Source organism: Calypte anna, chromosome 22 (genome assembly GCF_003957555.1).
Source record: "Calypte anna isolate BGI_N300 chromosome 22, bCalAnn1_v1.p, whole genome shotgun sequence".
NCBI lineage: Eukaryota > Metazoa > Chordata > Aves > Apodiformes > Trochilidae > Calypte > Calypte anna.
In genome coordinates this window covers 981,594-997,670 of record NC_044267.1, presented here as the reverse complement: position 1 = coordinate 997,670, position 16,077 = coordinate 981,594, and the positions used below count along the sequence as shown (strand labels likewise).

Here is a 16,077-nt window from a genome sequence, read left to right as displayed (position 1 = left end):
TAACCCTTATTGTATGGAGTTTTGGGGTGCTGAGGTGTGTGTACCCAGCTCCGTGGGTGGCCAGAATGAGAAAGGTGCAAATATGATGCTGTGCCATGTATCCATGTCCAGTTCCAAGAGTCCCTGGAACTAAAGGCTTTATGATTATCCAAAACCCAAGCTCTTAACCTTAATCTAGCCAATTTTGGCTCTAAAATTCCAAATATCCAGGCCTGGTTCCCAAACAAAATGGGAAATCACTGAGAACTCCTTGCTGGCCCCCTCCCACGGAACCCAACCCACAGCCCCACCAACCATCGGGCTATGGGGTTGCTTTGGCCCCTCTGCCTCTGAGGGTTTCCTGGCTCTGTTTGCCCTCCGGGGAAAAGCAGAGGATCCCCCCCTCCCCCCAGAGACCCCCTCCCCAGAGGGTTGTGGTGTGTGTGCCTGCAGTGCCAAGACCAGGGCACCCAAGGTCTGACCCCAGCTCTGCCATCTCACCCTGTCTTTGGGGCCACCAAGTCACTTCAGGCCACCGAGTCACCCCCAAAGGCCACCAAGGGGACAAAGGCTCCGACACCACAGGGGAAGGAGACCCCAAGGCAGGTGCTGGTGGTGCCGGTGGGCCCGGCACGCTGCAGACACTTTATTCCCTGGCTGCCCCAACCTTTCCCAGGTGTTCCTCAAGGAAAACACCGAGCAGGAGCACCCGGCCCCATCTCCCGTGGCCATCCTTGGTGGCTTTGGCTTCTCTGGAGCATCCTCCCACGGCCACCTTAGTCGCAGCCCCGCAGGACACTCACAGCCTCCCGCACAGCAGTGAGGATCACCCTGTCCAGCTGCAAAGAGAGGGTCAGCACCCCGCAACGGATCAGCCCCCGCTCCCCGCAGCCCCCAAACTGCCCACCTGGGCACCGAGCTGGGGGGTGGGCTCTGCTCCCGGAGCTGAACGATGTTCTCTGGAGAGAGGAACCTCTGCTCCACACTGATGGTGCTGGTCAGGGTCTGCACCTGCCCGCGGATCATGGCAGCGTCAGGAGGACGGGGGTTCAGCCGTGCCTCAGTTTCCCAGGGGGCTTTGGCAGGGCTGCCCCCCCCCCACCCCGAAGGGGTGGGATTGTGGAGCCACCTACCTGGTGGGGGAGCCCCAGCAGGGACCAGCACCGCATTCCCCCAGGAACTGGAGGAGGGTCCAGCCCCTCACCCCGCGCTCCTCCCGCAGCCGCTTCCGCAGGGAGGGTCCAGGGTAGCGCCCGGGGGCTCCCGCCGTGGCCTCCCCCTCCTGATTTTGGTCCTCGCACTCCTGGCGGGAGGTGGGGTGAGCGGAGCCGGGGCCTGGGGCTGCGCCGGGGGTGGTGGCACCCACCTTCACCAAGGAAATCCCGGATGGTGGTGGCATCCTGACGGGTGTGGAAGATGTGCCACAGGGGCGCCGGCCCGGGCTGCCCGCATCCCAGAGCTGCTCCTTCAGAGGGGGGTCCACACCATCCACGTCGCCTGGCAGGGAGGATCTCTGGGGGCAGAGGGGTGCTCAGAGAAGGTCGGGTGGGGACTGGGGTGGGGTGACCCCCTGGTTGTCCCCCACCCTTACCCTGCCGCCCGGCAGCCCCCCCGCAGTGTGGGACCAGGTATGCTGATGGAATCGGTCGATTCCACCCTCAGGGTTTTGTCCCGATGTTCCTGGTCACCGGCTGCCTCGCAAAGGGGAGGAGGGTGGTGGGTGAGGATGCTCAGGGTTGGGGACACCCCCCCGGGTGTCACCGTGCTGGCCGGTGGCACTCACCGTAAGCCACGCAGACGCAGGTGGGCACATCCAGCGCGGGCCCGGCTGACCCACGCAGGTGAGTGGCCAAGTTGAGGCTGCCAGCTGGCCCGCAGTACTCTGGCAGTGGCAAGCTGGCACGCAGGTTGGTGACCCTGTGGACAGACACGGTGCTGGGAGGCCACGGCACTGAGTACGGGCAGAGCATCCCCTGCTGCCCCCCAGCCGACACTGCAGCCAGCAAGGGGAGGGGCACTGGAACCCCCTCCCACTCCTGTGCCACCTTTACTGACACCCACCGGCACAGCTCCATGTCCCAAAAGCCCAGTCTCCAGCTTCAGCAGGTCCCGCCGGCCCTTTCTCCAACTCGGGGATGCTGGCAGGATGGAGGATGGCACAGCACATGGGGATGCTGGCATGATGCTGACACTCCCCCCCCCTTCCCTCCCACCTTTTCCCCCCCAGTTACCACCCCAGCTCACACTTGAGGTCCCACAGCCTCCACTGCAGCCCTTACCCGCGCTGCAATGAAGCCATCCCAAAACTCCTGGCTGCTCATCCTGACCCGGCTCTCCGGCACCCTCATGTTCACCACCTCCAGCACCCGCTCCTCCCCCGGGGTGGGCGGAAGACTCAGGCCCCACAGCCGACCCCCTCCAGAGCTTCTTCTGCAGCCCTGAAACGAAGGAACAGGTTGCCGGGCAGCCGGGGATTACAGCCGCGGGATGGGGGGGGCGTGTAGTCCGGGGCGGGTGCTGTCCCCACATCCCTGGTGTGGGCGGAACTCAACCTGCCCCCTCCTCCAGTGCTCCTGGAAGAGTTTGTAGTTGCTGGCATGGCCGGACTCGTTGCACCAGAGCAAGTCCCACTGGGACTAGGATGCAATGGGAGGCGGAGAGACGGTCGGGAGGGTCCGGGTGGCTGGGGTCAGGGCATCGCCCCCGCCTGCCTTCTCCTGGATCTTCCTTTTCCACCACGCGGGCGATGCTGCGTTGTCCAGATGCTGGTCAGCGGTTGTCCTGGCATGAGGGGTGGCAATACAAAAAGGGAGCCCCTCATCAGCCCTCCCTGCCCCTCAGACCCTGCTGAGGAGCGGAGGGGGAGGATGAGGGGGGGGGGCAGCACAAGGACTCACGCTGGGCAAGGCGGGGGAGACGGGGGCGAAGGCCATGCGCACCCCATCCTGCCCCAGGCACAGCTTGACGGCGGTGGAAGCCAGAAGGTCGCAGAGGGTGGCGGTCTGCACGGTCCCCCCGCGGGGGGGTGGCTGTCCCGGCGATGCTGCCCCCTCCTCGGGGCTCTCTGCTCGGGGGAAAAAGGGGTCAGGGCTGCCCCCGCCCTCCTCTGCCCCTCGCCCCCCATCCCGCACCCCCCGCAGGGGCTGCGCTGCAGCCCTGACCCCCCCGCACCAGGGCTGTCCCCGCGGCGGGGGGGTCGCGGCCGGTCCTACCTTCCTTGATGCGCCGGGAGGTGTCGGCTCCGCCATCGGTGCTGGGGGGCTGGGTGGGCTCCGCCTCCCCCGATAAAACCTGAAAAAATATCCGGGGCCATGCGGGCAGCCGGAGGGGACCGCGTCCCCCTGTCCCCAGGGCTGGTCCCCTCCCCGCCATCACGCACATCTTCCCCCCCCCCCCTCCCTCCAGGCGCTGTTTTACAGGGGTTGGGGTGCACCTGCACCCTGTCTTTGCCCCATCCCAATCCCTCTGTACCTGCCTGCTCCCGGGGGGCTCTGCCAGGCTCTGCTCCGCTGTCCCCCCCCCGCAGGGACAATGTGACTCGATACCAAACTTGGCCCTGACCTCGTGGAGCAGCTTCCAGAGCTGGGTCAGGACTGTGGAGAGATGAGGACAGGAGGGTCAGCCCCGGGCAGCAAGCTGCAGTGTGGGGGGGGGGGATCCTGGGGTTGGGGTGGTGAGGGGGGACACACAGACTCACCACGTGTGGGGACAAACTGCGTGGGGACCAGGGATGCAACGTGGTGGCCTTGCCCGGGGATGCACTCAGGTGGCCTCACCCGACCTTCTGCAGCAGAGAGAGGGGGGGTTTGTCCCCTCCGAGTCCCCCCCACCCAGGGGTGACACCCCCTCGGCAAGCCCCCCTCCTGCACCCCCTGTACCGTTGCCATCAGCCTCCTGCCTGCTGCGGTGGCAGTCGGGGCACAGCTGGAAGCCACATCTGGTGCAGCTCCAGTGGGAGTTGAAGAAGCCACGTTGGCAGATGTCACAGAGCTGGGGGGCTCCTTCCCCCCGCCTCCAGGCTGTCACCCCTGTGGGAAACACAGCCCTCAGCCTCCCCAGTGTCACCAGTGCCACCCCCCCATAGCCTGCTCCCCACTTACCACCGGGGGGGCCCGGACATGTGTCCCTGTCCCTGCGGACAGCCTGGCAGAAGGGGTCCCCCAGCACCCCCAGAAGGTACTTGGCCAAGCAGAGGCTGCTGCCTGAGCTCCTGGTCCTGTGTTGGGGGCTGCTTGTCCCCTGCTCCCCCTCTGCCTCCCCCAGGGTGGAAAAACCATCAACACTCAGCTCCCCTGTCCCCGAGGCAAACCTGTGTGGGAGAGAGGGACCAGAGGGAATGCTGCAGATCGGGGGCAGTGGATGCTCAGATCGGTGGGAGGAGATGCTCCAAAACAGGAGATGGAGAGGATCTCAAAACTGGATGGCAGGAGAGGATGCTTCAACACACGGCGATGGAGGGGATGTTCCACACCTCCCACATGAACCATGGGGAGCCCCCCACCCTGGGCAGAGCTCCAAGCCCTCCAGAAGACCCGGGCTCACCTGCGGAAGTGCAGCAGCCTGCAAGTGCTCTCGGGGGATCCTCCTCCTCCTCTTCCTCACCCTCGTGTCCCCAGCCGGTGGCACAGGCACAGCACCGGGGGATGCTCTCAGGCAGGGAGGTGCAGGGCAGGCTCTGCAGGCACCACGGCTCCTGCGTACCGGCCGGCCGGTTCATGGGTCTGGGGAGACAGGAGGTGCTTGGGGACACCGTGCGTGGGACATGCCAACACTCCACGGCGGGGGCTGGAAACTGGCGCCAAAGTAGGGCTGGAAGTAGGGCTGGGGAGCTGCAGGTCAGGGTGAGGCACCGGCACCTCCCTGAGGAGGGCACCAGCAGGGATGGCATATGCCACCCCCTCGGGGATCCCTTGAGGATGCTGAGCTGCCCCAAAGGGGCATTGCTATAAACCCCCACTCTGGAATCACTGCCAGCCCCAACCACGCTGGAAAAAGCCCAAGCTCAGCATGTTCCCCACCTCACCTGGCCACAGCTTTTTGAGGGCGCTGGCAAGAAGGATGCAAAACTTCCCCAGAGATTTTGGTGCCCCCACTGCCCTCTCCCCACCCCCTCCAGACCCCCCTCCCTTACCTCCATCCCCACCTCCATCCTCCTCTCCTCCAGGTCCCCTCCACTCTCCACGGCCGTGTGCTCGGTGTCTTCGTGCCCTCTTGGCAGCCCCAGCGTCCTCCCCAGCCCCCCGGGGGCCATCGGAGATGCCGTGTGGGCGCTTGGCCGAGCGTTTCCCCTCCCCGGTGCTCTCGGGATCCCCGTCCCTGCGGGGCCCTTTGCAGCGCGGCAGCGACTGCTCCGAGTGCCTCGTCAACCACGTCTTCTTCAGCTTGGTGTGGTTGCTGGGTGGGCATGGAAAACGGCCCCCGGGGATGGGATCGAAGGGGCTGAGCACCCCCGGGCACCCGTCACAGCCCGGCGTGGCGCAAAGGCAACACGGGGGCTGCTCTGGTTTGGCTAAAGCCGGTGGGAAGTGCCCATCATGGGGGGGTGATGGGTGAGGGTCCCTCCGGGAGGCTTTGTATGGCAGGAGTTTGTCTTTGGGCTCAGAGGACCGGCCTGGACCCCGTTCTGGGGGGAAATCGGTGCCATGGGTCCCTGTGCCCACCCAGGGCTCCCCAGAGCCCCCCGCAGCGCCGGGCTGCAGGAGGAAGAGGGATGGGCAGAGCTGGGAAGAGGCGTGCGGGGACAGGGGGTGGGCACGGCTGAGCTGCTCCTCACTCGGCCATCCCTCCATGGGGGTCCCAGCAGCTCTGGCACCCCTGGCTCCCTTCCCCAGCTCGCTCCTGGCCCTTGCCCAGCAGCTGGGATGGTGCTTGCTCCTTGGCCGGGGGCTGGAAGCCAGGCTCTTTCTTCGGGTAAAACTCCTGGTGGGAAGCAGAAGGGTTGGTGTCACCCAGAAGGGTTGGCGTCACCCAGAAATGTGTCCCACCCCCTGCTGCCCTGCGGCACTGGGAGGAAGTGATGGGGAGCACCCTTGTAGTCTTGCCTCAGTTTCCCTACGCCACCCTCCCGAGATGGGCAGCTGCTCCGGTGCTTTCCAACTGCGGGGTGCCCGAGCTCGTGGGGTGCCCCAGCCCGTGGGGTGCCCGTCTCACCCGCGTGGGAAAGGAATGGGGAGCCGCAGAGGCGCGGGGTGCGACGGGCGCACCCAGGTGCTGGCTCTGCCACCTCCCTGCTGCGGCTCCGTGACTCAGCCCGGGGGCTTGCGTCATGCCACGGGGAGGAGAGCATCACCATCCCCCCCCCCCCAACATCCAGGGGGGCATCACCCCATCCCTCAGAGGGCTGGGACCCCCGTGCTGAGCTGCAGGAGCCAGTGGGGGACTGCGTCCCGCTTGGGGTGGGAGTGGGGGTGTCACCGGGAGCCCTGAGCATCCCCACCTTAGAGCCAGCATCGCAGCCACCTGGGGGTCCCTACCTTGTTCCCTGAGCTGGAGCTGTTATCGAAGGCGGCAGGAGCGGCTTTGCACCTCGGCGGGACTCCCAAGTAGAGGGGCTGGCCCCAGGCGGGCGAGTAGGAGCCCAGGCACCAGTCCGTGCTGGCGAAGCGCCCGTCACCCATTGTCCCTGCTCCCTCCGCCCCCCCGCCACCAAACGGGGGTTCGGCCGGGGGCCCGGGGGGGCAGCAGGGAGGACAGGAGGAAGGGGCCGTGCTTGGCCTCCAAGAGGAAGGCAGTGGCGGAATGCCGGGGGTCCCCATCCCTGGCGCGGGGCTTGCCGGGGGGCTGGCGGGGCGCTGGCTCTCTCTGTCGCCGGAAGGGCAGGGGACAGCGGTGGCACGCCGGGCTGTAGAGGCAGGGGGGCCAGGACGGCCTCAGCCCAGCGGGACCCCCGTGCTCCTTGCAGGGCTCGGCCAGCCTGCCTTGGGCTGCCCGTTCCTGGGAGGCAGCAGCTCCGTTCCATCCTTGGGGCGGCACAGGGGTCCCGCAGGCACGGGGGGACCGGGGGTAGGGGCAGCCCACGGGCAGCGCTGAGCCCCCCGGCTGAGCTCAGGCATCCCTCAGAGCCCCTCCAAGGACCTCCCTTCTCCGTCCCGTAGCTCAGCTTGCCGGGGTCTGCGTGTCCCAGGAGTCCCATCTCGGTGGCAGCGCTCCTGGGCAGGACCACCCTGCTGCTCTCCATCCCCCGGGGTCCTGCGTTGCCTCCTGGGGTCTCCTCCATCCCGGGGTCTCCCCCATCCTCATGTCACTGGCCATGCTGCTCCACCACTCATGTGGTGCTCAGTGTTGTCCCGGGCTGGCCAGACCCTGTGGGGATAGAGGGGAACATCAGTGGGGCACGATCCAAACCTACCCCAACCCTGTGGGGAAGCCACGGGATGGAGGGAAACTGGTGGGGACGGGGGACATAGAGGGGAAACTGAGGCACGGCGACAAGGGGTTAAGTTTGAGGAGTGGGCTGCTTTCGAGACCCCAAATCCATCCCCTCCAGTGCTAGGTGGGGTCTCCCTGGCACAGCAAGGGGATGCCAGGTCCGTGCCCCTCCTTGTGCCACTCTGGTGGGGCTGGTGGCCAAGATGCACCTCGTGCCCACCCATCCTTGGCACCCATCCCAGCCCCACACCCGCCCGCTGGCACCCAGCGTGGGAGGCCTTGCCCCGCACAGGCATTCGCCTCAGCCAGGGCTGGGCTTGCAGAGAGGGGGAGCTCCCTCTCCCAGAGGCCCTCCTGGGAGGACACCCTGGGGGGAATTTGCTGGATTAATGCTCCCCCTGGCACCCAGGCCACACCAGACCCGGGGTCACAGCCAGTCCTTGCAGCAGCTCGGATCACATTCCCTTGTCCCCCTGTCCAATGTCAACCCTGCCCCCCCTCCCCCAGCCCTCCCAGAAAGCCAAGGGGGGACGACAGACATGGGGTCCTCAGCTCCAAGCCACACTGGAAAATTGTCACTTGCTGTGGGGTGGGACAGAGCTGCTCGGTGGCTAGTAGGCCAGAATGGGGACAGAAGGACGTGTGTCCCCTACCTGTCCCCATCTGTCCTCTGCCCGGAGAGGTCCAAGTCCCCATTCCATGCTCGCGAAGCACTCTGGGGCCCTGAGCACACCCACCCCATCCATCCAGGACACAGGACCCCTCCGGTTCTCCCATCCAGCCTCATCCACGCTCCTGGCACAGCTCCCTGAGCTCTCCAGCCGTTGTCCCTGCCCTTCACCCCATCCTGAGCACAAGAAGCAGGTCCACAGCTTGGCCGCATCCTGACCAATCCCCCAGCACAGCCAGCTACCTGGAGGTCCATCGGGGACCCCGCACCTCCCTGTGGCAGCGAGGACAAGCGGGGTCTGCTGGTGGCACCGGATCCCAGAGAGGTAAATCCAGGTGGGAACACCTAAACCCACAGGCTGAAGGGATCAGGCTCTGGATCTGGAGGAGGCAGAAAGCCGCCCGGTGGCCCTGGGGATGTTCTTCTCCGAATGCTGGAGCTGGAGTTTTTGATCCATTAGTTTGGGGGCTCCGTGTTCCTCTTGCCTATCGTCCTGCGAGCGGGTGTGGGTCGGGGAGAGGGGCACCCAAGGGAGCTGGTGGTGGTGGTGGCGAGCAGGACCTTCCCCGGGCTCTTAGGCAGCCGTGAACATCTTGGGGTCAATGGTGTCAGGAGGAGGTGGTGGTGGCAGCTCCGCTCCCTCCGCCGGCTCCGGCAGCGACTGGGAGGGAGAGCGGGAGGGATGCTGGGTTTGCCCGGGAACCGGCACGGTGCCGGCGGTGCCACCCAGCCCCGGGGCACCGGCGCAGGCAGCGGTGGCCGTGCCAAGGCGGGCAGGTGTGTGCTCTGCCCCGTGCGAAGAAAGAAGCTTTTGTTTCAGTCGGGCGGCCCAGCCGCCCCGGCACCGATGAAAGACACCGGGCCGCCTGCTCCGGGTGAAACTGGAATGGGAGAAACGCCGAGATTGGGCCAAACGCCTCGGTTCTGGGAGCTGGGAGAGCTGGAAGGGGCATGGGCAGCACGGAGCACGTGGACGTTCCGTGGGTTGGGGGTCCCAGGGTTTCGTGGCCCCTCCAGTTCTGCCCAAACCCATTCTGCCACTTCACCCGTGTGACAGCCCAGGGTCCCCCTGCCACCATCCCTCCTCCTGGGATGAAGACAGAGATCCTCTGCCTCCCCTCCTAGATGCAGGGCCCGTGAGATCTGGGCAGAAAGGGCTGGGGGATGATCCAAGGGGCTACCAGGGAGCAGGGGGCTGCTGGGAGAACACCCCCATATCCTGGGGCCACCTCAAGCTCTGCCCTGCACCCCACTGGGTTTGCACCCATTCCACCCCCTCCCCACAGTGCCATCATCCCGTGGGTCTCACTGCCCCCCAAGACACCCCCCAGCACGGGGGACACTGACCCCACCCCACCATCTCCCCTCGACCCCAAACCCTACCATCTCACCCCTCACCCCGTTTCTCACTCCCGGAGGGGATGTGGGGGTGGCTGCCCCTATTCTGGACTTTCGGAGAGGGACTGGGTGGGGGTGGGTGCCCCTATTCTGGGCTTTCGGAGAGGGACTGTGGGGGGGGGAGGGGGATGATGCTGGGGGGTTTATGTAATGTCCGTGTGTCCCAGGGACACCCCGCTCACAGCTTCTTCTCCTTACATAAACCACAGCCCCCCCCCCGGCACGGCTCGGCACGGCTCGGCACGGCTCGGCACAGCACCCAGGGGCTGGAGAAGGGGAAGGGGGGGAGATGGGGGGCGGGGTGAAGGGAGGCCACGTCCCTCGTGAGCACCGGCAGCGTGACCGACATCAGACCACGGGCTCGGTCACAGCCCAGCAGCTGCCGTGGGGCCCGGGGCAACGCTTAACCCTCGCTGGGGACACGGCTGGGAGGGGGGGGGGCTGGGTCCTTTCACCAAGCATCCCCCCCCCAAGGCTCACCCCCAGCGTGGGGGGGATGCCCCGCTGCTTGCTGGGGTGGGGGGTGGTGGCACCCACATCTGCGGCTTGCAGCACCCACTGGGTGCCAGGGAACAGGGAGGGGACCCAGACAGGGCTCGGGGCATGGGCGAGCCGGAGCCTTCCCGCGATGAGAAGGTGCTGGAAAGAGGAATTCTCTGCTGCTGCTCCAGGGGAGGATGGATCCAGCAGGGATTGGGGGGAGGAAGGGGAACTGGCAACCCTGTGAGCCCCCCGGGAAGGGTCTGCATCATTTCAGCGTGGGGGATGGAGGGGTCAGGCCAGGGCCATGGGGATCAGCGTGAGGGTGACAAGGGAGTGACAGAGAAGGGCTCAGGAGGGATGGACACATCACCCGGGGGGGGGAGGGGGGGAGGATGCTGGAGGGCCAGGAGGGAATTTCCCACCCTTGCACTGGGGCAGCATCTCTGGGCATTGTTGTGCTCTGTGTCAACCATGCCAGGGAGCCCCAAGCCCTGGAGGGCCAGCTGAGCCTGCTGGGGCAGCCACACAGCTGGCAAGCTCTTCTGAAGCTTGGCCACCACCCTGCTCCTTGCCACCCCACACAGCTCCAGCCCCACTCCCTGCTTGTCCCAGCACAACCCACCAAGGGGCCCCCAGGGCAATCCAGGGGGGTCTGGGCTGGGCTTGAGTTTTGGCTGCTCAGGTTTTGTTGGGAGAGAAACCCCCCGGGGTGTGTGGGGGGGGGGGTTCGGCCTTGGTGGCTTGGCACAGCCAGTCCCACAGCTCCAGTCTCCCAGTGTTGGGTTTTTTTCCCCTTAAATCAGGACTCTGAACACCCAGGAGCCAAGAAGGACGCAGTGGGAGGTTGGAAGAGCCCAAATTAGAAACCTCAACATCCCTGTCCCACTGCAGGCCTGACAATGGGGACTGACACTGTGAGAATGTGGGGTTGAGGGACATTGTCCCCACGGTGTCCCTGGACCGCAGAGGGATGCATGGCCGTGCTGGGGGAGGGGTTCTCAGGATGCTCCAGCCTTAGGGAGGGAGATGGACGGGGGTCCCGGTGTTGGTTCCCCAGCAGCCCCTCTGTGCAGCTGAGGAGCTGCCAGCCCTGTCCCCATGTCCCATGTCCCCTGTCCTGCTTAAGCCAGCTCCAGGCCCCACCAGGGAAGGGCTCTGCAGCCCCCAGCCCCACAAACCACCTGAAAAGCAGCCTGAAATATAGCTGGGTTTTTTTTTGTTTGTTTGTTTTTTTGGGTTTTTTTCTCATGCAAAACAAACTCGCCATGCTCCCTCTCCAGCTTGCCCAGAGCTCTCTCTGCACCCACAGAGTCCCAGCCCTTCCTCCTTCTCCTCCTCCTCCTCCTCCTCCTCCTCTAAGCCCGGCACGCACCTACCTGCTTCCACCGCGGCGTAGGTGAGGAAGACGAGGGTGCAGGCAGAGGAAGCAGAGGAAGGCAGCCCTGTTTTTCCCTCCCCCCGCCCCTCTTAAACCAGCACCGGAGCGAAGGCTCTGAGAGCTTTCACTGATTTGCACCCGGTGCTTTAAAAAAAAAAAAAAAAAAAAGGGAAAAAGGAAAAAAAAAAAAAAAATCCAAACCTTCAAAGAGTCTGAAGGCTGCGGCGGAGCGGAGGGCACGGGAGGACACTCACTCCCACACGAGCAGCTTTTCTGGGAATTAGGGCCACAGCCCAACTGCTCTGGCAGCCTGCGCTCCCCTCCAGCCCCGCTGCGGGACCGCCGGGCACCCGCACCCGGCCCGGCCCCTGTCCCGGCCGCTGCTCCCGGCCCTAATCTCCCTTGGGAGGTGAGTAAGCATCCTAATCCTGCTGCCCCTGGCTGCTGGGGAGAGCCCTAGCCCCTGCCTCCAAGCCTGGGGGGCTGCCCCCTGCTACCCCCTCTCCCTGCAGAGGGGGTGGCCTCTTCCCCGGGGGGGGGGGAGAAAGGATGGATGGGGTGAGGATGGATGGAGGCAGCGAGTTGGCCCCATCAGGAAGGGGACATCGCAGCCCACCCAGTGTCCCCCGGGGGTGCGTGACACACAGACGCCCCTCCGATCTCCGTGGGATGCTCGGGGGGGGATGCAGGACCACGGATGGATGGATGGATGGATGCTGCCATTTCGCATCCCTCCTTCCCATCCCGGGGGAGGACAAGCAGGACGAGCCATCATTTCACAGCACTCATCTTCTGCCACCCTTCCAGCTCCCTGCCACCCACCCGGGACTCCCGTTTACCCAGCCCCGCGCCAGCAAACCCGGCTTCAAACACCCTGCTGTAATTAAAAGCTGTCCTGAGGGGCCAGGGGTGGCTTAGGGGTGACAGCCGGGGACACGGGCAGCCCTCGGCCACCTGCAGCCCATCCAGGCAGGGCACGCACCGGGGGGCTCAGCAGCACCTACCTGGCACCGACCGGGGGTCCCCTGCCCTCAGCCCGGACCCCTCTTCTGCCCCCGCCGCGCTCCCGGGGGTCCCCGCCACCGGCCGGCCATGGCGACAGGGGGGGCGAGGGGGTGACACGGAGTTCCTGGCACGGGGAAAAGAGTCACGGGTGACAGGCAGCCGGAGCGAAGCTGTGCCTCAGTTTCCTTCAGTCTCCGGCGATGCTGCGTGGTCCCTGGTGCTGGGTCCTCAGCACATACACACAAACACCCCCCCCCCCCCCCCCCCGAGAGCGTGGTTCATAAAATCCACAGGGAAAAAAGAAACAAACAAACAAAAAGCTTCTGGTGTCAGGGCAGGGATACGGCTCCAGCTCTGGCACACGGAGCCGGAATCATCCTCGGTGCCAGCGCGGGCAGGGCCAGGCTGGGGACAGGCAGGTCCTCGGGGGGACAGGGAGGAGAGAGGGAGGAGGGATGGAGGGGGGGAGATGTAGCATTCCTTCAGCCACGTCCTCCCACGCCCCATCACCTCGCACGCCCCTTCCTCAGCCCCTCCTGCCACCGCCTGGCCCACCCACCCACCCTCCTCTTCCTCCCCGTGGGGCGTGGGTTTGCGTTTGAGGACACGACGGGGCGGGATGGAAGCGGGGTGCTCTGTGGCTGTGTCTCCCCCCCCTCTCCTTGCCCCCAAAATCGGGGAGGGAGACCTTACCTGCCCGACGGTGCTGGGGAGGGGGCTCTCAGCCCCTGCCCTCCCAGCCCCCCGCCCGCAGCTCTGCATGGTGCCTCCTTGCCCTCTGCGGCGGGAGGCAGCTGAGAGCTCCCCGGGGCTGCCAGAAAAAGCGGCTGCATTCAAACAACAGACATTTAAACACATAATTATGCTTTTGATACCGGCTGCTAAAAATACAGCCCCGTGTGGGGCGGGGAGCCATGTGTGTGCGGCCTCACATGGCTCCTGCCTGCAGCAGCTGACTGGGACAGCGATGGGGGGAGCCTGGAAAAAGGGGGGGGACACAACACACAAGGGGCAGGGGACCCCCTCTGCGGAGGGGTCAGCCTGCTGGAGGGGGCTGCTCTGCCAGGGATCCCCGAAAGAGCTGGGGGGACAGGGGGTAACCCCTTTGAGAAGGGTGGGAACACCCCCAGTGGTGTGAAATGAGATGGGAGGGAGTGTGGACACCCCGTCCCCCACCACCACCACCCAGTTGGGGGGCTCAGCTGGGCCCCGGGCCCTCAGCAGCATGGGGGTGCGTGGGGTGCTGAGGGGTGGGAGAGGGGGCTGGGGAAGCACCCAGTGGGTTCCCAGGGAGGCCAAGCCCAGCAGATTCCTGTTAATGAGTAACAGCCCCCCTGCCCTGTGACCGGGAGGGGACAGAGCCAACCCCCTCACGCCAGGCCACCACAGCCCCGGGCACTGACCTGGGGTGGAACCAAGGCTCTGGGAATGGGCAGTGCCTGTCCCAGGGGCACCAGGAGCCCGGTGTGTGTGTGTGTGTGTGTGTGTGTGTGTGTGTGTGCCAGGCATCCCTGGAGGATCACAAGTGTCCCTTGTCCCTCTGTGGTACCTGGCCCTCCCCTGCCAGCTCCTTGCCAGGGAAATGGGCAGCAGAGCAGGGATGTGGGAAGGAATGTGGGCAGGGATGCAGGGATGTGGGTAGTGGGGCAGGGATGCAGGGATGAAGGCAGGGATGCAGGCAGGGATGTGGGCAGGGATGCAGGGATGCAGGTAGTGGGGCAGGGCTGTCCCAGGAGGGGAGGGGGCAGCCGTGGATGGGGGGTCAGAGCGAGGTGGCTGTCAAGAGGAGGCAGTGACCTGACCCTGGCTCCCACTAATGCCTTCCCAGCAGGGAAGCTGCTTAGGGGGACAGGAGCCGGATGGCTTAGGTGACCTCCTGTGACCCCCAGGGCTGTGCTTGCACCCCACTGTCCCCGGGGACAGACCCTGCCCTGGGGGTGAGGAAGGGGGATAAGGGAGGGAGGGACACAGCCTGGCACCCCCTTGCCTGGAGGGGACAAGAGGCAGGAGAGCTCAGGTTCAGGCTCTGCTGGGAAGCTGCCAGCCCGGGGAGCTCAGGGCTCTGCTGACTGCATCCTGGCACAGCCCCCAGAGCTGACACAGCCAGGACCAGAGCTGGCACTGGGGATGTGGGGGGTGGGGGTAAGGGACGGGCTGCACCACCCCCAACCCCCCCCCCAACAGCTCTTGTCCCTTTCCTTGGGTTTGTGCCTCCAGGGAATCCATTTGCCAGGGCAGGGGTTGGGCACCAGGGACCTCCAGCTCTGTTTTACAATTCGCTGCTGCTCGTGCCTCAGTTTCCCCTCCCCAAGCTGGCAACCAGAGCTGTCCCCCAAAGCAGCCCATGGGCCACGGGGCTGGGGTACCCCCACCCTTGGGGCACCCTCCCACCCAGCCAGGCCCCCCCAGCACCTCTCCAGGGGCAGGCAGTCTCCCCAGGCTGTATCCTTGGAGGAACTGCATTCTCTAAGAGGATTTAGGGGGGGATTACAGGCAAGCCCCCCAGCCCTTTGGCCTGTCCCACCCAGCCTTCCTTCTCCACTGCTTTAAGTTAATCGTCTCTGAGACAGTTTTACGTGGTTAATCCTGCCAACCTCCTCCTAATCTGCTCCCAGACCCCTGCTCACCCCTGGTTGCCTGCCCTGGGGGGGGTGCAGGCAGGGACAGACCCTCTGCCTGCCCTGAGAAGACCCCCCAAACACACCCCCAGAGAAAGAAAAGCAGCCAGGGACTAAAAATACAGCTGTCCTGAAGGATGAGGGTGGGAAGGATTGGGAGCAAGGGGATTGATGCCAGGGAGGAGGTCAGCAGGGACAGGAGAGATCCAAGGGGCAGGAGAGGTGACAGCAGCAGCCTTGTCACCTTGTGCCACCCCATGGAGGCTTTGTACTCTGGGTGGGGGACATTTCTCCAGGGGAAGGAGTAAAGGGAGCTGAGACACCCCCCCTCCTCCAGAGGGGAGATCTGGGAGCCCCCCAGCAGGGAGAGGCTGAGGACGAGCCAGGGCTGGTGGCCAGAATGGGGACATCTGTCTGGGTGTCCCAGCTGCTGCTGCCACACTGTGGGGACAAGGCTACAGCAAGGAGGGGTTGAGATGCACCCCAGCACCTCCCTCCTGCACCTCCAATCCTGCTCTGTCCCCCTCCCACAGCCCCACAGCCCTTCCCCAGGGGTCCCAGCTGTGGGGCAGGGGACAGGGTTAAGGCACGGGTGACAACTGCTTCTGAAAGTCTGAAATAACATTTATTTCTCCACGTACAAAACTCCCCCCGACCCCTTCTCACAGCGTCTGGGAGGGGAGAATGTTAAAAGCTGTGTGGTGCCAGGGCAGGGCACAGTCAGGCACGGGGTGTGGGGGGTGTCAGCCTGCAGTTTTTGGGGGTCCCCAGCCAGGGGCTGTGTCTTTGGCTTCTGCTGGACAGAGGACATCCCGCCACGGAGAGGGGAGGTGGGTGTAGGCACAGTGGCAGCAGGAGAAGGTGGGGTGTCCCTCTCTGCAGAGCCTGTAGTGTTCATGGGTGGAGGAATGCGGAGGGGGGGTCTGGACCCCCCGGGAGAGGCGCCGGCGCCCACCCACAGCAGCAAGGTCAGGAGGGGAGAGGGAGAGCCCCTGGAGCAGGGGGGTGACTGAGCCCCTCCCCAGTGCAGATGGAGGTGCAGAGAGCTCAGAGAAAAAGTCTTGCATAGTGTCATCCAGGGGGGAGCCCCCTCCAGGGCTGGGGGGACGGGGGCACAAACCCTGGGGTCCCTCCTGCTGCTGCAGCAGCACCGTGGGGTGAAGGCTCCTGGGTGCCCC

At 65.4% G+C, this 16,077-nt stretch overlaps 1 protein-coding gene across 1 annotated transcript; it reads right to left on the bottom strand.

Moving 5' to 3' along the window:
- Window positions 1–628: 628 nt before the first annotated feature.
- Window positions 629–6,752, bottom strand: LOC115599524 (lysine-specific demethylase hairless-like). Its single transcript, XM_030463924.1, is given in 27 exon segments — window positions 629–832; window positions 885–995; window positions 1,119–1,146; window positions 1,148–1,314; window positions 1,352–1,412; window positions 1,415–1,490; window positions 1,571–1,670; window positions 1,763–1,896; window positions 2,041–2,066; window positions 2,068–2,097; window positions 2,238–2,409; window positions 2,527–2,603; window positions 2,605–2,744; window positions 2,867–3,043; window positions 3,192–3,270; window positions 3,451–3,572; window positions 3,677–3,760; window positions 3,849–4,024; window positions 4,076–4,288; window positions 4,522–4,559; window positions 4,562–4,669; window positions 5,003–5,025; window positions 5,098–5,168; window positions 5,170–5,686; window positions 5,689–5,799; window positions 5,802–5,898; window positions 6,453–6,752. Coding segments are annotated over 27 exon segments (3,297 nt in total). The 5' UTR covers window positions 6,735–6,752; the 3' UTR covers window positions 629–755.
- Window positions 6,753–16,077: the final 9,325 nt, after the last annotated feature.